The sequence below is a fragment of the Pseudopipra pipra genome, chromosome 18, assembly GCF_036250125.1.
Source record: "Pseudopipra pipra isolate bDixPip1 chromosome 18, bDixPip1.hap1, whole genome shotgun sequence".
NCBI lineage: Eukaryota > Metazoa > Chordata > Aves > Passeriformes > Pipridae > Pseudopipra > Pseudopipra pipra.
This window is the reverse complement of record NC_087566.1, coordinates 14647956-14669890: the sequence shown is the minus strand read 5'-3', so window position 1 is coordinate 14669890 and position 21935 is coordinate 14647956. Positions and strand designations below refer to the sequence as shown.

Genomic DNA, 21935 nt, shown 5'->3' with positions numbered 1-21935 from the left:
CGCGCGCGCGGGGCCGCGCGGCGATTGGCTGGGGCGGCGGGGGGAGGGGTTTAACGGGCGCTGCGCCCCCGGGCCGGGCAAAGCAAAACAAAGGCGGCGGCGGCGGGAGCGCGGGGCTCGGCAGGGCTCGGCAGGGCTCGGCACGGCACGATGCCTCGGCCGCCCCTCGGCCCTCGGCGCGGCACACGCGCGCCCGGCCCCCGTCTATGACCCGCCCGGCGGCCACCGCCGAGACGGTACCTTCGAGGCGAGGGAAGCCGTCGTGTCCCCCCCCCAATCCCCCTCTTTGTTTGAAGGTGAGGGCCCGGCGCAGAGCCCTCGCTGACCGCCGCGCGAGCACCGGGGGTCCCGCCTCCCCTCCTGCCCGTGCCCCCTGAGGGAGAGGGGCCCGGGGGCTGCTCATAGCCGGGGCTGGGAGCGGAGCCGGCGTAGCGGTGAGTACCGAGCGGGCGAGGAGCGGCCGATCTCCCTTGCGCTGGGATTTATTGTTTGGGGCAGGGGGGCGGCTGCCAGAGGAGCCCCGAGCTGCCTCCGGTCGGGGGGCCGGGGTCTGGCGTGTGCGGGGGGCCGCCGAGGCAACTTCGGTGGCGGGAGGAGACTCGGGCGCTATTTATAGCGCCTGGAAATGACGGCAGCGCTGTCTGCCCGCAGCCTCCTCGGCACGGGGCGGGTGGGGGCGGTTTACATAATTGAGGGGGGGCGAGGCTGAGCTCGGCGGGCAGGGGTACGGTGCGGACTCCCCGCGCTCCCCCCGCCCGGAGCGGGGCCGGGCGCGGTGTGTCCCCGCACGGAGCCGGTGTCTGGAGCGGGGACTACGAGCCGCTGTCCTGCGGGAATCGCTGCGGGGGTGGAGGGAGAAAAGGCGGCGGCGTCACCCGCACGGCAGTTTCGTGCTCCGGCGTGAGAGGAAACGGCTGAAAGGCGCACGGGCAGCGGCACCCGCCCGGTGGGGGCACGGAGTGCCAGCCGGTAACTTTCTCCGCGCTTCTTCTCTCCTGCTATTTCCCGGTACCTAAAGTGACAGTGAGGCTCCCGTGGCTCAGTCTTTTAACTTTGTGAGCCTTCCACTGCTGGAGCAATCGCACCGCAGGTTAGCGAGAGCGCGCGCACCGGCCGCGTCCGGCTTTGTGCAGCTGCCCAAAGACTCTTGAAGCTTATTTCGCGTCGTTCCTTTCTTTAAACGCAGAAGGAACGACGCGGGGAGGCCGATTTCCGACACGCTTTCCCTCTCCCCACACGCAGCAGGAAGCCGCTGTTTCCCGGCCGGTGCCGGGCCCGGCCCGCTCTGGGCACAGCGGGGCCCGTGCGTGGTGTCCCCCCCCCCCCGCCACACTTATCGGGGTGTCCCCCCCCGCCACACTTATCGGGGTGTCCCCCCCCCGCCACACTTATCGGGGTGTCCCCCCCCCGCCACACTTATCGGGGTGTCCCCCCCCGCCACACTTATCGGGGTGTCCCCCCCCCGCCACACTTATCGGGGTGTCCCCCCCCCGCCACACTTATCGGGGTGTCCCCCCCCCGCCACACTTATCGGGGTGTCCCCCCCCGCCACACTTATCGGGGTGTTTGTTTACACATCCGGGCCTCGCGCGGGGCGGGGCCTCCCCGCCCCATTGGCTGCCCCGCGCACCTCCCCGGTGACGTCACGCGGCGGGACAGGGCCGCGCATCGGCCGCCCCCGGGGGCACCGCGGGGGGACCCGGCTCCGGGGGGACCCGGCTCCGGGGGGACCTGCGGGGGGACCCGGCTCCGGGGGGACCCGGCTCCGGGGGGACCCGGCTCCGGGGGGACCCGGCTCCGGGGGGACCTTCGGAGGAGCGCGGGGGGCGGAGTGCCCGGTGCAGCCGGTGCGCCCGGAAGTGCCCGTGGGCGCTGGACTGGTAGGTGCGAACACACGTAGATCGTGGGCAAGGACCACTGTGCCGTGGTCAGAAAATTAAGAAGTAAATAGTTATTTCAGGCTTTTACGCTGTTCTCCGTAGAGTAATGGACAGCAGCTGTGGAACTGCTCCTAACTGTCAGGGGGAAGTGAAACTGGGTTTATTCACCGTTTTTAGAGGAAGGTAAGAAATGGTTTGGTTTGAATTTTGCCTTTGACAGCACAAAGCAGCAAGTCTCTGGTTCTTAGGGTGTGTATCGAACACAGTTGCCTTTTTGAATCAAATACAGTTTTGTCAAATGAGATTTGGAATTCTTAGGATCGTAGAATCGTTAAGGTTACGATCATTAAGCCAGCACTGCCAAGGCCAGGACTAACCCATGTCCGCAAGTGCCACATCAGCACCTACTGAACTTTTGCAAGGATTGAACTTGTGTTTCAGTTACAGATGAAAGGGGTTTAAGCCAAAGTCAAGACATGTTTGCATGTGGTGCCCTTCATTCTGAAACCCTGAGAGAGTGGGAGGGAATGGTGCTGCATCCAGTTGATGGCCGATCACTAGTGGTGTCCCCCAGGGATCAATGTTGGGCCCAGTTCTATTTACTACCTCTATGATATTTACCATCTTGATGATCTAGATGAGAGGATCAAGTGTACCATCAGCAAATTTGCAGATGACACCAGGTTGGGGGGGGTGTTGATCTGCTGGAAGGCAGGAAGGCTCTTCAGAGGGACCTGGCCAAGCTGGATCCATGGGCTGATTCCAATGAGATGAGGTTCAACCAGGCCAAGGGCCGGGTCCTGCCCTTTGGCCACAACAACCCCCGGCAGCCCCACGGGCTGGGACAGAGTGGCTGGAGAGCAGCCAGGCAGGAAGGGAGCTGGGAGTGGGGATGGACAGGACACTGAACAGGAGGCAGAGTGTGCCCAGGTGGCCAAGAGGGTCAATGGATCCTGGCCTGGATCAGGAAGAGTGTGGCAGCAGGAGCAGGGAAGTGATTCTTCCCCTGGACTCAGCACTGGTGAGGCCACCCCTGGAGTGCTGTGTCCAGTTCTGGGCCCTCAGTTCAGGAAGGACATGGAGGGGCTGGAGCAGGTCCAGGGAAGAGCAACAAGGCTGGGGAAGGGACTGGAGCACAAGTGCTGTGAGGAGAGGCTGAGGGAGCTGGGACTGTTAGCCTGGGGAGAAGAGGAGGCTCAGGGGAGACCTCATCCCTCTCTACAACTCCCTGACAGGAGGTTGTAGCCAGGTGGGGATTGGTCTCTTCTCCCAGGAAGCAGCAGTAGGACAAGAGGGCTCAGTCTCAAGCTCTGCCAGGGGAGGTTTAGGTTGGATATTAGAAAAAAATTTTTACAGAGAGAGTTATCAGGCATTGGAATGGGCTGCCTGGGGAGGTGGTGGATTCGCTGTCCCTGGAGATGGCATCAGTGCCATGGTCTGGTAACCGTGGTGAGGTTGGATCAGGGGTTGGACTTGATGATCTCAGAGGTCTTTTCCAGCCCACTTGATTCTATGATTCTGGTTTTGTCCATTTATATGAACCTAAATAGGATCTGTATCTAACAGTAAGTGTTCAGATGGAGAATTTAACAGGAACCTCATGTTCTTAGGTAATCTTCCTCCTATAATCTCTTACCTCTCATAAATGACTTACTGTGACTACTAGCTGTTCTCCAAAAGTAAGCTGTTTTCTCCAAATAATGTAATCATTCTTCTCTTTGCAGTTGTAATTAAATTATCTTGGGACACGAAGTATATAATACTTGTTTAAATTAGTGTTACTATTTAAGTTCTGCTCTTCATGCCAAATGGGTGAATGCTTCAAACATATTAATATATCCCTTATCAAATGTGTTTTTCTTTTCAGTGACAAAAGCCCAATCATTCTGATGTGTAGATGTGCAATTTGGATGGCAGTTTGTTCCTTTATTCCATTGTTGCTTCATTTCTTTTGACTGCCTTTGTTCTGCTACATGTCTTCTTTGTGGCTTATCTCTGCCTTTGCAATTCTTTGTGTAAGAAATTTTCTTGTAGCAAGTCCTTCAGTAGTTCAAGTTTTCTCTCCTGCTATCATCAGTTTAGGATTAAAAAACAACTAAAGCAAACCCTTTAAATTTTGCTGTGGCTGTCTCATGTGCTAGGCCTGCTGTACAGATTACTTTCTCAAGACTTCTTTTGAAGCACAGTGACTGCTTCCTGTAAACCATCTTTAATTTATGTGGCTTTCATTATCTGCTCTAGTTGTATTACTTGTATCTGACTGCTAGGAGAGTGGCTAGCTGCTGCCCTGCACACAGTTTACAACTGTAATAATTGCTTTGCATGCTTAGCTGGCTCAAGATACTGTAAATTCCTTATTTGGGCTCTCATTTCTGTGTTTGTGCTATTGATCTACTCTGTCAGTCACCTGATAGCTGATGACATAAGTGACCGGGCAGTGTTTCGTGTTTGCATTGCTCATTAGCTTGATGCACATAGCACGGGAACTGCTGGCCTCTGACAGGTCAGTAGGTGTTGTTATGAGTATTTGGAATCTGTAGTTTTCAGGCAAACCAAAGAGATTTGCTTTCCAGCCTAGCAGGAGGGGCTGGCACACTCTGTACTGCCTCTAAAATGCACTCTGAGCATTAAGAATTAAGAATGGGTGTTCTCTGTGCAGAATTTAGCTTTTAGTATCTGACTGTGACTTTGGTAGCATCTATTAAGACTATTCTGGTACATTGAGGAAGTTCTTAATTAGCTTTGATCAGGACACTAGTCAAGAAGGTCTTTGCCTAGAGGCATAATTGTGCTTGAAAGAGGAATAGACACGGATCCCTGAATAGGGTGGCAGCATCTTACTTGGGTTTTAACTTAAAGCCAGGTGTGATACTGCAAGATTTATGCTGAAAGCTGAAGTGCAAATATATCTTGTATGTTTACTGTTGGACAGAGCAAGTATTCTCCAAGATGCTATATTGGAACTGACCACTGGAACTTCAAGGACAATTAACTTTGTCTCATTCCCTGCCTTTTGCTGTAATTTTCTGCATGGATGTCTTAAAGAGAATACCTGGTATAAGGTAGAAAGTGCTTGTGTTTCTTGGTGCACTGTTAAGTCTTCTCCCTCATCAGAAGTGTGGTGGAGTAGAAGCTGTTAGTGGAACAGAGCTGCTTGTCGCTGTGTTGAATGGAACTTGAACTGCGCAGCTTCTTAGAAAAAGGGGCCTGTAGTGCAGCCAAGGATTTGCTCCAAATAACACTTTGCTTTATGGCTGGAGTTGTTGAATAACAAGTTAACTCTGGCGTTGTTGTAAGCTGCTAATTGTTCTGCTCTTTTCACCTGCAGGTTGTGACTGTTTCTCTTCTGTCATTTGTGTGGAAAGTGCCACACACACTCCAGAACAACAACGGCTTTTGCTTGCATATTCCAGTGTTTCTTTTGTCAGCGAGTTCAGCAAAGTTGTAATTCTTCAAGTGCCAGCCCTGAGCTGAGTGAGGAGCCACCAGCAGAGATGGTAAAAATGACAAAATCAAAAACGTTCCAGGCTTACCTGCCAAACTGTCACCGAACCTACAGCTGTATCCACTGCAGAGCCCACCTCGCCAATCACGATGAATTGATCTCCAAGGCAAGTGGTTTCTTTAGAGACCTGAATTATTTCTTAACCAAAATGGTTATCACTGAGTCACTGCTCCCAGTAGATAAGGGATGCAAATTGATGCATACTTCACTCTGTCTTCCCTGGGTTGTGTACTGAGAACTGGATATATTCTGGAAACTTCTGAATGTGACATAAAGGTTGATCTAATATGTTCCCCATGTTAACAGCCTTGGTCTGCTGTCAGGTGGGTACTATTTGAGAACTGTCCTATCTGAAAAGTCTGCTAAGGAAAACTGTCAGAAGAAAACGTGGATCTGTGGGTAGGGAGATTATTCTCGTTATGGTTATGCCAGATAGAGATTATTTTTGACTCTGTTGGACTGATGGTCACAAAACTGGCTGTTTCTAGAATGTCCCACTTCTGTTATGGAATCTGTAAACACACTTCTGCTGTATACCAGTTCCTAAGGAATATGATTAGCCAGAGCAGTTCAAAATAGTTGGACTGTCTGAACTTAAGCTTAGAGGATAGGTGAATCCTTGAAACAGGTGAGGCCTGCCCTTCTTACCTGTTGCCAGAAGAAACCAAGACTTGTGATGTATTATATATGTAGGAAAACTTGAAGTTTGGGATAAATACTAGACAGACTGGTTCATTCTTTGCTTCAAACAAGCTCCTGATTAATTTACTGGTGTCCTGGAGAAAATACTTCAGTTGCTTTTCAAACCTATTAATACAAATTGTTTTCTATATATCTGTTTTGTCAAATAAAGTTAATTATAAAGGGTTTGCCACTAAAAATGTTATCTGTTGCTCCTGCCTGTTCGTGTGTTCAGCAGCACTAAGGTGATGCTGCTTTCCAGTGCTGAAGAGATGGAAAGGGTTGAGAATGCTGCTACTTCTGAATTTAGGTTTTCTTTGGGTGAGGAGGTAGTATACCTGCTTGCTTATCCCTTAGAGGGTTATCAGGCAATAATGGGGATTCCCCATACAGTTTTTTCCTGTGTTACTAGTATTTTTAATTTAGATCTCAAGACAAGTTCTTGATTCAAACAGTAAAATTGGTGTCTGTTCTTGGCAGTGTTATTGTTTTGGTGCACGCTTACTCCTGCTCTGCCTTCAGTCCGTTGTCCTAAACAATTCTTTCCCTCAACTTAGTACATGTATTGAGGCATGGAACTGCAAATGTGACACATCAAATGTGAAACAGTGAGCGAGTTACATACATAGAATTATGTGAAGAAGTTACAAGTGAGGACTTGCTTAACTTTTATTAACCTGAAGAAGGTTTCTCATTTTATTGTGATTGATCTTGCTTTGGTTTATGGTCAGCAAAACTAAGAGAAATGTGAATGCACTTAAATTTAAATTTTTTCCATGTTGATTTCAGCATTTGAGTATAAGAGGCCTTTTTGCAACACTGGACTATAAATTGCAAACATTCATAGCTTCATTATTCACTGTGCATTCTGGGCCAAAAAGTACTGGGAGGGGTCAATCTTTCCTGAACTTCAGGCTGTAGATACCTATGGGAAGAAGGAGACTTTGCTTGCTGTGTCTTTTGAGATGTATTAATTGAGAAAATGCAATCCAAGCACACAGACTTAATAAGGAGCTCTTCTCTTTGTGAACTTAGATTTTTGCATGTCAACTAAGATGCCACAGTTGCCATATGAGCCAGTCCCAAGGCCTTGGGAATGTTGATCAGCAGAATATTTTTAATATGTTAAGCAAATCATGTGTTCATTTTACAGCTTCATAAATAATTTCAAACATTAAAAAACAAATTTTCAATTCAAAGAAAACACAGAGGACTCTTAAAAAAAAAAATCTATCTAGTAATTACAAATAATTACTTCGAAGTTGTTTCTGATGGTGTTGGGAAGAGTGTTAGAGGTGCATTCTGCTTTATTTCTGGCTTCTTTAATTGTTGGTGAAGACACCTTACAAAAGTCTTTGTACTTGCAGGTTGACCATATGCTTATTTGACAGCTGATCCGTATTTTATCAAGATTTCTTGACCATATTTTATTGTCTAACTCTGTATGGTGAGATAGATTTAAATGTGAGGTGTATCTTTTTGTATGTTTGTAAAATAAAAAAGAACATTTCTCATTGTACTTGTATTTGGGACATAGCTTTGAAAAACCCACCTTCCTTAGGCTGAATTTATATATATTCCAACATTGGAGAAGTTCTTCTGATGGAAACAACTGCAAAGCAGTAGATACACTTTGATCATTAAAAATAAGTACTGCTGGCCCAGGGGTGGTGGGTGGAAATAAAATTTGATTTATTATGAATCTTTTTTCTGAACTTCTCTCGAAGTGCCTTCATTGAGATATATTATGTGCAATGAACTTGGGTTAATGAGAGATTAAGGGGTTTTTTATTTATACGAACATATCTAGGATGATGTAACTACCCAGCCACAGGGGGGGAAACCCAAGCCAGAAAAACTCCAAACAAAAATATAAACCAACCTGACATGTAGCAAGTCGTTTCTATGCAATCTAAAGTTAACTAAGAATGGTGTGGTTCCTGGGCTGGTTTGGATTTACTGATGGAGCAGAGTTGAACTATTCAACCTGATTTCCTTCCCACTGCCTTATTTTGAGGGCCTAGTTAAAACCTAAATCTCTGTGTTACACTCACTAAATACAATTTTTGGTTGCGGATTGTCTCACTTTCTTTCAAATGCTTCCTCTACACTTTCACTCCAGACCCCTGGTGCCACAGGTACTGTGCAGCAGATAAAGGCAAACAGTATTTATTTCATGCCTGGCTGTGGCTGCTTCCTTTGGAGGTTGTTCTCCACCCTGTGCATGGTGACTTGCTTCCTTCTGTGTGGTCAGGGAAAATGAACCCAAACACACGGTGCACTTTTAATTTAAAGCAGCTCCAGGTAGCTTTCTAATGTGCTTTGACATATAAGGATTTATTATACCTGACACTGAAGTGTTTCCAACTTGAAGATGAAAAGATAAGCTGTGCTGTGAAACGAGTGGTGTTTCTCTTAAACATTGGTCTGTTATGGAAAACCAAAGAATGTTCCATATTTCTGTCAATCATCCCTTTGATTCTGATCCTCAGAATATCAGACTTCAATACAGATTTGCAGTTCTGCTTTTGAGAACTGTTAATGCCAGTTGTCTGCCATGGATGGCAGCACAGACAAATCACCTTTTCGTTCTGTTTCTGTTCTGTTGGAGCAGCAGGATCTCTTTCTTGCCTTGGAATTAATCACAAAGCTCTCTTTTTTTTTTTTCTTGTGCCCTTGCTGATCATAAAATGGCAACCAAGAGTCCTTGCAATGGCTTAGGAATAAGAACACAGACTAATGAGACAGGACAAAAGTGTGTTACCTGCACAGGTGAATTCAGCGTATTGGTGGGTTTAATTCTCTGCAGCTATGAAAGGACTCTGTGTGTTGCCCAGTGTTGAAATCAGCTTGGATGTTGGTGGTTAGAGCATACATTTCCAGATGTTTTCACTCTATAGTCTCGTTTTCTGCTGCTAGGGAGGAACTTGGGGAGGAGGAGGAATGGGAAGAAGGCTGGTTGAGATTAGGTCATTGGCCATAGAGATTATCTCAAACATGAGTCTGTACAGCTGGACACATGCACACAGGTATGAACAGCTGCCATAATCATTTGTAAATTCCAGCTCTCTTGAGGAAACCATTGATTTGAAGGATACATACACAATAAGAGAACTCATAAACTGTAGATGACTTTCAGTTAAGTGAAATTTTGAGGTTGTACTGGTACATGTTAGACACAACTGCTTTGCATTGCTAACAAGTCTGCAAGTGATGGATTTCCTGTTGCTTTGGTGAAGACTTCAAAGTGGATATTAAAATATTTTTAAAAATACTATGAGAAGGAGTATACTGTTCTTCACTACACTGGGGAACATTCAGAGGACAGGAAAGAACCTACAGCTTTTTTTATTTCTTTAAAAAGTAAATGGATATTTTTTAGAATCATATCCTACTGTCACCACAGGCCCAGAAGAGAAGTAAACTGAGCAACCAACCACCCATCTTAATAAAGAGCAAGGCAAAAAGCTGATGCCATAGGAGGCACTTACTGGATTTTGAATGTTCAAATAGCATGGAAAAAGTGACATATGTTAATAATAGTGATTTAAAAAAACCCAGTGTAATTAAGTTTTGAGAGAAAATTTCTGCCAGACTCCTTGAAGTACAGGAGTGGTTGCCACTTGTGTGGCCTGTACAAAATGTTACGTTTGCTGCTCTTAAACCCATTCTGGAGTAAGTTTTGTGAGAGGCTTAACTGAAGAGTTTCTTCTGAGTTGTTTGTAAGTAGTAGACAATGTGCAGTGATTATTAGCAGTAGATAATTTTATAGGAGGCAAATGTTACTTGAAGCACTTGAGAGGGGGTTGTAGCTATTCAGTTCCAATAATTGTGTAGAAATTCAGGTGTGATTCAGCAAATTACAAAGAAATACAAATACTTAAGAGAAGTCTTGGAACCTAATGGATATACTGCAAAGGATGATGCTTTGTTACTCAAGGTTGACCTGACTGAAAGACTTGAATCATCTCAGTGTGCCTTGATGCTGGGAATGGAAGAAAATTTGGATGACTTTGTACAGATGCCTGTATAAATACTGTCACTTTCTTCTGTCTTGTTCATTGCAAAGCATATCTGACCAGAGGGGGAAAAAGTCATATGAAGTCACAGACAAGACTAGATGTGTCAATATTTTCAAGAACAAGTTCTACATAAAGGTATATACGTATATACACACGTAATTGTATTGACTGCACTGGGAAATCCTTGTACCTTGTGGGAAAGAACGATCTTGGTGGTTAAATGTAGTTCTCCAAGGCATTCAGTATGGGCTGCTCTTCTGTTATTGATGAGAAGGGAGAGTCTTCAGCCTAAATAGATGCTAAAACATTTTTAGCCTTGCTTGGCAATCTGTGGTTTTGTCCTCCGCTGTTTAACTGATGAGTTCAAGAGGAATTTTTTTTAAAGGGTTTGTTGTCTTTAAGTAAATGTGCTATGCTTAGCTTGGTTCAATTTGGTAATTCTCCTGTGCTTATGATATAATGGGTATTTGGAATGATAGTTGGGCCCATTGTGTGCTTGAAGGTCATTTTTGTTCCCTGCCTAATTTCATAAATATTCTGGTGATAATTATTTTCTCCAAAAAGTTTCTAGGTTTTTGGGGTTCTGTTTTTTTCTTTTAAGGGAAGAATCTAGTTTTTGAAAGAGAAGCAATCTTTGGAAAACATCCAAGAATAGATTTGAAGGCTTAAAGGAGCTGGAAAGTACCAGGGAAGTGTTCTGCTGTACGGGTGTTTTGACATAATTATTTCTGAAATCCATTCAAGATGCTGTATAGGTCGAGATAACTTGTCCTGCCTGACAAAGTTTTCACTCTGAGGAAATATCAGTTGCCAGATTTGCAGACATGCGGGTTTTGGGGTGGGATTTTTTAAGGTTATTCTCTGTGTATTGAGTTTTCTTACTGTATTGAAATCAGTAAGTAATTGAATGGAAATACCCTTTAAATTTATTTTTTAATACTTATCATGGAGTCTTTGAGAACTTGCCTAGGAAGTAGCTGAGCAGCATTATTTCTATCTGCATTATTGAGGAGTTGGGACTGAGAGAAATACCAAATGGAACACATTTTCTCCCCCTGATTATTTTTTTTGTCTGTAGCTTATGTTGAATTCAATTTTCTGAATTAATTTTGCAAATCTTGAAGTGAGAGGATGTCCTTACAGCCTCTGATGCATCTGAGAAGGTAATTTCAGACATCAGAGCACTCGTGTGTGTTGCTGGTTTACCTTAATAATTCTGCCCCTACAAACAGTGTTTTCTGTACTTCTCCAACGTGCTTATTTGTTCAGAATGCTAATTCAGGTTGCTCTATCTTAGCTTCTAGAGGGAACTTCAGCTAATGAAATGAAACTCAGGAAAATGAAACTGAACAAAACCCTATGGACTTCCTTCATTTTCATTCTTTAAAATTCCCGTTCTCTGTTATGAGTGACTTGCAAACTGTGCATGAGGAGATGGTGTTGATGACACTGTGACTTGCTTAGAAAATGCCTGTCCTACCCTTAATACATGCTAAGATGGCAGTTTGTGTGGATGTGGGGCATGATCTCTAGCCATGCAATCTAATCCCATCTGTGGGGAATAATAAATGATACAAGCTTTTCAGTAGGACCCCTTCCCCCAGCCATGCCTTGAGCTGTGCCTTAGGGCAGTGAACAGTGTCCTGCTTGACTGGTGCTTCCTTTTCTCCTGGGGAAAACAGCTAATCCTGGTGTTAGAGGGGGGGATGGCTTTAACTGAGAAGCACAGATCAAATCTAAATCTGCAGGTGTGTATTAGTGTGTAAGTGAAACATGTATAAAGCTTCTTGGCTACTAAATACATCGACAGAGGTCTCTCAGGTGATTTGGAAAAGACCATAGTTCCAAACTCTTCTTGCAGTCGACCTTAGTGTGATTCCTAAGCACAGCTGAACATTTTTGCTGACTCAGTGAGGCATTCCAGATACTTTCAGCTGTGCTGAAACAAGAAAACATGATGGATCTTGTAGATCTTTCTGTATAAATGGAAGAGCTAGTCAAAGATGTGGATTTTCTAAGGAATAAATTAACTCATAAATCAATCCAATATTATTAATTGAGGACCATGAAGAAACAGCCTTAAAGCAAATTTAAATTTTAACTGCAAGGGTTAGTTGAACTGATAAATTGTCCAGCTTCTGAGTAAAAATCCTGGTTGCTGTGAGTGATTATTGATGGCAGTTGATCACACTTGCCACATCTTCTAATTCCTCTCTACTGGGTAAGACACATATTCAAGACTCAGTTTGAATAGAATGTTCTGGTTTAGTGATGATTTATGTACAGTGCCAATGATCTTGGAAGTGCTGAACAAATCTTGCAAAGTAGAAGTTTGTGTTGGCATAGGTGCTGTTTGTTCTGTCAAATGTGGAGGAACTTGTCTTTGCAGCTGGGCAAAGAAACAAGTGTTCTGTGGCATGTAATTACAATATATGGTCTCTAAACATGTGTATAGGTAAGAAAAGATGATATCCAATCAGTCAGTCTCTGGGAACAGGAAGTAAGAGAAGGTTGTGTTTGTGAACAGATTTTCTTTCTAAAATCACTGTCACAGGAAAAGGTTCTGTGTTGCTTCTCCCTCTGCTCTACCCTGATAATCCCAAAAATAGAAGGTAACAAAGATGACCATTTCTGAGGGGAAATAAGCCTAGGGCAGTACAGCATATTTAGGGCAACAAAGTAAAGGATGCAAGAAAAGCCAAGTCATCTTTAAAAATATATCAGGAGAAAAGAACAACTAAAGCAGTGCTTCCCAACCTGCTCTTCTTATTACATTTGGCTAGAATTTTTTTTCAGCTTATGAAACAAGAGAGGGGAAGAGCTGCTTTTTGTGCTATTCCTGGCATCCTTTTACTGCCCTCTGCTTAATGTTGAGAAAAGCAGGGTCAAAGGAGAGCTTTTATTAAGTGATACTAAGTCAAGACTAAACATAACCTTCGCAGAAATAATTGCATAAGATAGTTTGGAAAGTCTCCTGACTGTTGGTTTGTTCTGGAGTTTTTTCTTTCCCAGCCTGCTGGGGGACTTCAGGTATGACACGTAAGTAGTTTAAAAAGTGATTGTGTAGGACCAGACAAAAAACCCCCAACAACCCACCACATTCATTTGTATGTGATTGGCATGTGTAATTAATTACATGTAAATTGAGAAACTAACACATGATTAATAGGAGAGAAAATTTCTTGGTGCAGTTTGAAAGAGGATTTGTGAATTTTAATTCACAACATGGACTTTCTAAAGGGGAAATGGCTGCTGCCAAGGAAGTCTTAACAGTCATCTTTTGTCCATAATCTCTCAGGAATGTGAGAGATTTGAAAGCATATGGCTGTGTTCAGGCATTTTATGATAACAGTTGGTTTGTTAAAGTAAAGCTGAGCTTATAAACTGATCAGATGTGTTTCCTGAGTACAGTATGCTGGGGTTATGCTTGGTTCAGAATTTCACTGCTCTTACATCAAATGATGCAATGAAATTGAAATAAGTCATCTTTTGGGTGCAGCAGGAGAAGACAGAGATGGGAATAATTCCCTTTGAGTTAAAAGCAGATTATTTTAATTAGCATGAACGATGTCTAGGAAAATGAGATTGGTATCTTGCAGAGGGGTAGGAAAAAAGTATGCTTAGTTTGTATTACGGAGTCTAATTTTGAACAATAGTGCTTAACAATGTAAAATCACTGCTAAAAATCTAAGTTAGGTGAAGACTTGGCTGACCAGGCCTTCCTATTAAAGAACTGGTATAAAGTAATCGATCTGCAGTAGTTTATATCTGCATTACCTTAATATGTTTACTAATACACCCTTCTGGAACTTATTTTTTTGTTTGATGGGACTTCTTTTTTTTAACAAATGCAATTTTTGTTGTTTTTTTATTTTTAATGCAGTCCTTCCAGGGAAGCCAGGGACGAGCCTACCTCTTCAATTCTGTGTGAGTATATTGTTATGGTTCTGCACACTACTTTCAGAGTGTAACTTTATGCTTCCCAAGTGGAAAACAGTAGGAATTAACGTAGCTTTACTTTGCCCTGTTCCTTTTAACACTGGCTTTACTCACTAGCAATAGTTATTAAAGAGCTACTGGGCTAATTCTGAAATATCCCATTGCACATACATGAGTTTATCTTATATTTTAAGTAATTTTGCTGAGAGCTGAAAGATTAGGGAAAGGTGTTAATGTGGAATTTCTTTTGTGTATGTAGTGGTAACTGTCTTGAGTAGAAGTTGCTGTTCTGAGATACTCCAGAAGTCAGATTATACTGTGTGACTCTAAATTTGCTTTAGACAACTCAGCTGTAGTCTAAAGAAGAATTTCCCAGTGTGATAGTTGGATACATTTACAGGTTAATGTTTCAGTAAACTTGGTACATCTTAAATGACCTTGAATATTGCAAATATGCTGGAGGCAAAAGGTCTCTGTGATCTTATCAAGCCCGATATTTGCAATCTTAGGCATGTCCTTCCCTTCATAGAAGGCTCTTTGCATTTGCTAATGGGTGATTTTTAAGTTTTTAATATGCAGGATTGCATTTTTGTCTCTATTTTTCAGTGGTTTTTTGTGTTGCACCTTTTTGAAAAAGTAATGCAGTTATGTCCTGGTCTATTTTTGAGCAGGATAATGGAACTATTAACTGCAAAGGATTTGATTATAGGTCCTTGAGATTCTTTTTATATGTAGTCGTTCAGTGGTGATGTGGGACTTGAATTCTAGTTGTAATAGTAAGAGGCTGGATAAACAGCAAAACCAGCAAAATATTGCTCTTGTTTAAAACAGCCTAAAAACTTGGTTTAGTCTTGCCTTGTGTTTTCTGCATAGATTCTCACTGATGAAAAACCTAGCTTGGTGCAGTACTTCATGGCATGTTTTGGGTTGATATTGCTGTTTGTTCATCATGGCTTAGTCTGCTGATGTGCAGCAAAGAAATATTTATGAGGCTTTTTCCCTGCTGCTATTTTGGAGCTGGTTCTAAATTCAGCTGCTGGTGCTGATTTACTGGTACAGACTTCAATTACAGAGGTCTCAAATTGTTTTCGAAGAAAAGCCCGAAGTTGGAGGAGTCTCCAGTTACTGCCCAGTGTTCTGTTCTGTGAAAGTTTAACTGTGTAGCTGGTCCTCATTGCTGGGAGTGAGTGGGTGTCACCGACAGTGACACCACCAGACACTTGAAAAAAAACAAAACCCAAACCCTTATTTTCTTCCTGTCCTTGTGCTCAGTGTAACAGAGGAAGTTACTTTTACAGCATCGAATAAGTCAGGCACTTTTTTTAAAAAAACCCCAAAACTATTTTTTGTCCACTGGAGAAGAGGTGGGGAACAGAAAGAAAAGAAACAGTCATGCCGTTAATGTAATTTCTCCTTTTTTTTTCCAGGGTAAATGTGGGCTGTGGTCCAGCAGAGGAGAGAGTTCTTCTGACAGGTTTACATGCTGTAGCAGATATCTATTGTGAAAACTGTAAAACCACTCTTGGATGGAAATATGTAAGTAATATACTTAAATCTTCAGTAAATGTTTATGTGTTGAAGCACAGATATTTTAGGCTGTTGAGTAGCACCTGTACTGATAGTTTGAGTGAGTTAGCTCCAGTGCTTTTGTATATATCAGGATGTGATATAGTTTTACTTCCTTCCATCTGCAGAAATGCTGTAGTAGCTAATAACTATTCTGCACTGGAAATCAAGCAGGAGTTATAGGTGCTGTTACATCTAACATTTCTATGATACCTTTTTGCAAGATTACCAAGCACACATGCACTAAACCAGATGAAAGAAATTGTCAAAGTGGGTCTTTCATTTCTTGGATTGCAAAAGTTGGTTCATACAGGAAAAATATGAATTGCAGTAAATGGCACTGAGCATGTTTGTACTGCTTACAACTAATGTGAACTTGATTCTGTGGTTTGAAAAGTTACCCCTGCACTTGCACAGTTCCTGTAACACTTGCAGCTGTGTTGGAAGTTTGATGTTTTGCAAATGTTAGATTCTGAATGTTGCATGTAGGATTTTCACTGATTCAGTATAGCTTCAGATCTTAGAAGTTTTCCAAATGCATTCCCTGTGATGATGAATATAGAGGAGATCTTTTGAAGAGGTTCCCATTTCCTCTTTTCATTACTTCTGGGGATAAGGAAACAACACATATAACATGCCATTTCCAAATCTTCACTTTAAAAAAAGCATTAAAATTCCCTAGGCAGTGAGAGGACATGGAAGGTTCTAAAGCAAGATCAGCTGTGTAGTAAATCTGCTGATTCCACTTAGAAGTTTACTTCTATTTCCTTGTCAATGCTTTTCAGCCTCTCCTTCCTCCCTCCCTACTCAGTGTACCCAACATGGGTTGTTAACTGTAATGTCTCCTGTAATGTTTGTAATTTTAATGCAAGTTTGTTTAAAATGCTTCATTTTCCCAGCTTAATTCACTGTGGTCTTGATTATTTTTTTCTTTCTTTCCAGGAACATGCTTTTGAGAGCAGTCAGAAGTACAAAGAAGGAAAATTTATCATTGAACTTGCCCACATGATAAAAGACAATGGCTGGGAGTGAAACATAACGTTTTTCCTTCTGTTTGGACTCTGTTCTGTGGGACAGGCTTTACAAAGACTAACACAAAGTAAAGGAAGAGCTTGGCTAGAGTGGCCCTGAGAGTATCACTGAACTCTGAAACCTCACAAATGAGTAGTGTAGTGTAAGTGGCTATTTCAGGCCATGTTTGCCTTTTCTCCTTGTGTAAGTTCCCTCTTTTTGTACGTGTATTATTGTGTGAACAGTTGTTTTGGAACATTTTGGATGACCTTTTTCTAAACTCTCTCTTGACTAGAGAAACAGTTCAGTAATTGAAAACGGATTTTACTGGTTAGCATCTCTCTCTGACCTATGCCTTTAATGCTACCTTCTGCTGTGCATGCTTCTTGCCTAAACACCTCCACTCCGGTCCTGTAGTTCTGTATCTGAGCAGTCTGAAAGAATGTACGGGATGGGGTGCTTTTTTATTAAATGTAGCAATTTCTGATGTGTTTGGCAGTGAAGAGGATGCAGTATTGTAGTTATTAATTTCTTTTTTAAATTTGAGTGTACCACAACCTATGTACATCTTTTAGGTGAATTGGTTAAAGGTACAGTGCTCACTTCAAAAGAAAATATTTCAATTGCACTGACTGAAGTTAGCAGGTCTCAAGTTGTTAGGAAAGGTTATGCCAGAGGTTTGGTATCTTAATGAAATAACACAGATTTTAAATCAATAATGCTATAGAATATGTTCATTAAAGACCAACATATTCCCTAAGGAGTTTGCTGGATAAAAAATTTATAAAACTGTAACTTGCAAGATTAAAAAGAAATATATATGCATCTTCTATTTTGGAAAAAAACATTAGTTGCTGTATTAGGAAAAAACAAAGTTTTGGTACTGTACCTTTGCCAGTAACAGGGACTTGTGCATCAGTAAAGTTTTATGGCTGGTTCCATGTAACTGTATAGTCCTAATGCACTGGACAAAGAGGTTGATGTCAAGGAAACTTGTTGAAGTATTCTGCTTCTGCTACATTTGAACAAAAGTATTTATTTTTGTGAGAAATTTCAAGAGCCTATGACATGAAAATTAGTATAGTACCTGTAGGAAAAGGAGAAGGAATAAGAGAGAAGGGAAGTTTGACTTGTTTTTTCATAAAATAGCAAGGTAGTTTTTAAAATTTGGGGGTGGGGAAAGGGTTTCCTGGTTTGCTGGCTAAATCATCCCCAAGTACCTTTTTATAATAAAAATTTATATGAAAGTCACCTTCTCTTTTGTTCTCATGCTGTTTCTTTCATGGAATCAGTTAATGAGAGAAACTTCTGGAAAGTGTATGCACAATATGAGCTGTTGGTATCTGTGTAATGCAAACTGAGCAACTGTGAAAGAAGTGCTCTACATAAATTTGCTAATTTAATTTTCAAATTAAACAGACTCTGAAGACTTTTTGTATTTGAATCCTTTTAATGCTTGAGGATAAGATGTTTGGGAAAAAACCCCTTTAACACTACGTAAGTCCTATCACTGAACAGTACAAAAGCCTTGCAATACAAAATCCTTTTCTCTCAGTAACAATTCTTAACTGGCACCTGCGGAGCTGGTCACGGGTGCTGCTGCTGCTGTTCTGTTTTTGGGAATCTGATGGGCTTTCTGAACTCTGCTGCACTTTAGAAATTGTCATACATGAAAATTTATGCCAATGGGTAGAGGCAATACCGATCTTCAAAACCAGCTTTCCAGTGTTTTTGTGGAGAGGAGGAGTGGGAAGAGCATTCACCCACGTGCACACGTTCTCTGTGATACAGGCTGGCTAAACTGCATTCAAGATGTTGTAGTGATCTATACCTAGGAATTAAAAATGTAAGAATTAGAGAAGTAGTTGAAGCTGTTGGGTTTCAGTCCAGAGACCTGAGGTGGTACAGTCATGTTCAACCTGGATTTTGTGGCTCACATGTTACTACTTCACGTTCACATCAGGCTTTGAGGTCTCATTTTTAACAGTGTTGTTGATGCAAGATGGGCTTTGGTGTTGCCTGTCTTGTGATCTTTTCAACCTGGAATTCTTGGGATTTTGTTTTCCACCATTGTAATGTATGTTGCCAACAAAGAAGGCGCTAAAACTATCAGCAAAAAGCTTGTGTTGGCTCCAGAGTCCTGTTGCAGTGTTGATACTTGTGAACACGTTTGTGTGAAGTTTCTGTATCTTTGGGCTTTTCTTATTGCCTGGCTACAGATGTGTTGAGGCAGTACACTGGACTGAAGACTAAAGTAATGGCTGCTTTTCCATAGAGAGCTGAAATTAAAGAGAATATGTAAAGTATTACAGATTTTTCTCTCTGAAATTGGGGGTTTGGCTCTCTCTTGTTTGTAAGCTCATGCTGTCTGTAACACAGTCTGATTCTTAGAAATTCAACCTCTTTCTTCAGTGCATTATTTATATTTCAAACTGGACATTTTCACCAAAACCTTAATTAACTTTGATGCCAAAGGTTGGGACTTCAAGTGCTTAGCACATAGAGCTTCAGACTGCTGGCATAGAGTTAATGATCTATATGTGATGCTTATGGCTTTTAAGAGAACGAAACAAAGCAATATTCTTTTTGGTCTGTCATGAAGAGTGGATGCTTAGAAGGAGTAAAGAGCAGAACTAATACAGAATTGCTATTTTTTGCTGCCATGTAACAATTCTTGAGGCTCGTTCCATTGAGGGAATATGTGAATTTTCTTCCTGTGTTGTTTGGCAGCATCAATAATTATTTTCTCCCCACATAAAGATGTAGAGAGTTCTTGTTATTGGTTTTGGTGAAAGTCGAATCCAGATAGCAATGGCTGCTGGCTGATGTGAAAAGGTCAGTCTGGTCACTGAACCCTCCAGCAGTCATTTAAAAGAAAAATAAACTTACTTGAAAAAAAAATTTTACTAAAGCATTTTCCCTCTAACCAATTTTTGTAATATATTAAAGATTATATTTAAAGTTTGTATGTGTTTGCTCTGGGCAAGTTTACTTCCCCTCCAACTTGAGCACTTTTGTTACTTGTACTGCTTATTTTTATTGTTGGTCTTAACATTTATTTTGTATTTTGTTTTTTATAAACTGTAACAAAAAGCTTTTGTGAACCTTTGATTCTTGCTGGCTCTTTCTTGGACCAAATGAACTGACTATGAGCTGGCTTAGAAGAAATGTTCATTGGGATGCATAGGAATTTGCTAGCAAAAATGTACATGTACTGAAAGTGTTTTTCCACTGAACCTCTAAAGCCACACCTGTCCTAAAGTAATTAATCCTAATTTGGTGTGACTTTAGTAACCTGACCACACATTCTCTGTCTAGGTCCAAAGTCACGACTTTAACAATGATGTTCCAGGGCTGAATCTGCCTCCAAATCCTAGAGTTCTTCTTTGGCTGGTCACTTTTTGATTAATAAAAGGCAACCCTGCCATCTTGAAAAATTCTGTTAAATTGCAAACTTGCTGTGAAATAAGCTGCAGAATTTGGTGAGGGGTTGCTGAGGCATCAACCTAACCACTGTTGCTGTATGCTTTTAGCAGTGTGGTAATCTTAATTTTATCTGCCACTTAAAAGGGCCAGAACATGAATTTCCCTTGTTTACTATACACATTGTACACATTGTACACTACACAGTGGCAGACTGTGTGAAGGAAGTTGGTTACAGCTCCATCCTGCTTTCCCACAGCAAGGCCCGAGGTGCTGACAGGTGCCGGTGCTGCGCCGTGTGCTCGCGGTCCAGGGCAGAGGGGGCAGTGCAGTTGGGGACATCTCTTTGAATTAAAAACTGGCCTCAGAGGCTCTGACAAAGTCATCGCTGCCCAGAACCAAATGGCATTTGTTTTATTACTGCTGTATCAGTGCAAGAGTTCCCGAAGGCTGTGCACCGTTTTTGGTGGATTTCTGCTCCCCCCCAGTGATGATTGAGCGTCTCCTGCACGCTCAGCTCTGCAGGCAGATTGCAACAGCAGGGACCTACAGTCTCACAGACCAAATTCAACCATCTCCATAGAAGCTTCAAATTCTCATTGGACACTTCATTGGACTTCACCGAGACTCGTGTTAAGCCAACCAGCAGTACAAGCATTTACTGGAAAAGGAACAGACTTCAGATGTTTCTTATAAAAGGACTGTTACAAGTGGTTTAAGGTCTAAAGCATGAGTCGTAAATGGCAGTTGAGTTGTGCCTCATTGTTTCTTAAACTCTTGAAAATGCTTTCTTTTACAGGTGACATGGCTGTGTTGCTGTTTTGTCCTAGCAATACTGTACATCATTTGTTGTTTCACTATATTGTATCTACTTGAGGTATCACAATAAAAGCTTTCAATTGTTTTGTTGGGTTACCTCTTGGTTTTGTGCTGTCTTTTCTTCCTCATCAGATTCTTATGCTTCATCCTCTGATAAGGCCAGAGAGAAAAGCCAGTGCTCTTAGCTGCTCTTAGGAATTTCTAAATTGGTTGAATCTGAATTTTATGTGGTTTTAAGACTGCCATGAAACATTTTGGGGTTTTTCCTTTCACAAATCTGTCCAAAATATAGAAGTTGTGTTGCTACTTTTAGAGGTTTTGCCTGTTTTGAGCCAATAATGGAACATCCATGAAGTGAGAGTCAGTCTCTGCACACCCCAAAACTGACTTTGAGAAGAACTGAAGGAAGTGCAGTGTGCCTTTTGTTGCATTAGCTTGGTCAGCTGTGGACCAGAGGAGCACTCTGGGCACAGACACTCCCTCTGTTCATTCTGCTTTGGTTGGGAGGAACTCCTGTAGTTCCTCTGATCAGATTATCGGTCTTGTCAGTGCATCAGATATGACCCTCTGGACTGCCTGAGGCTGAGAAGTAATTCAGGGCACACGTGTTCAGCTTCTCCAGTAATCCATCATTTAATCTCACAAAGGGGTGGTAGGGATGCTCTTCATATGAGATCAAGCATATCTCCATCTTGAGAAAGTGGAAGATGGCTTGCTACCCTTTCTTTCATTCAAGTGCTGTCTTAGGGGCATGAAGTAAGGATCTTTCCAGATCAGAAAAAAAGAAAAGGGATAAAATGGAGATCTGAGGTGAATGGTATTCATAGTGTAAAAGCCTAACTTTTGACATGGATATAATCAAAGTAATAAACATTCAAATACCACAGAAGTATCTTTCAGATTTGAGATGTTCATAGTAACATGCCATTACATTTTGGTGTAGTAAAGGGACTATAAAAACACCAACTGTCAGCAGTTGGGTTACCAGAATAATTTTGGAGATGTGAACTTGAGTGTTGTGTCTTACCAGCTAGAATACACCTGCAGGATATCTGACTTCCAGACAGACAGAGGTGGGCAGATGCCTCA

The 21935-nt window shown here is 42.4% G+C and overlaps 1 protein-coding gene across 5 annotated transcripts; it reads left to right on the top strand.

Moving 5' to 3' along the window:
- The first annotated feature begins 74 nt into the window (after nt 1-74).
- Nucleotides 75-20942, top strand: YPEL1 (yippee like 1). 5 transcript variants are annotated; one of them, XM_064675336.1, is made up of 5 exons: nt 75-434; nt 5209-5491; nt 13972-14015; nt 15455-15563; nt 16536-20942. In XM_064675336.1, the coding sequence occupies exons 2-5, from the start codon at nt 5375-5377 to the stop codon at nt 16623-16625; spliced, it is 360 nt and encodes a 119-aa protein (XP_064531406.1). In that variant the 5' UTR covers nt 75-434; nt 5209-5374; the 3' UTR covers nt 16626-20942. The 5 variants fall into 5 exon arrangements, with proteins under 5 accessions (XP_064531406.1, XP_064531409.1, XP_064531408.1 ...); XM_064675339.1 differs by lacking the exon at nt 75-434 and adding an exon at nt 1068-1090; XM_064675338.1 differs by lacking the exon at nt 75-434 and adding an exon at nt 1772-1880.
- The last annotated feature ends 993 nt before the right edge of the window (nt 20943-21935 follow it).

Excerpts from the sequence above, each read along its gene's own strand:
- YPEL1 (XM_064675335.1), top strand. The coding sequence starts at position 10,074 with ATGACTTTGTACAGATGCCTGTATAAATACTGTCACTTTCTTCTGTCT. Across the intron at positions 10,224-13,971 it reads AGAACAAGTTCTACATAAAG|TCCTTCCAGGGAAGCCAGGG; the intron begins GTATATACGTAT and ends TTTTTAATGCAG. Across the intron at positions 15,564-16,535 it reads CCACTCTTGGATGGAAATAT|GAACATGCTTTTGAGAGCAG; the intron begins GTAAGTAATATA and ends CTTTCTTTCCAG.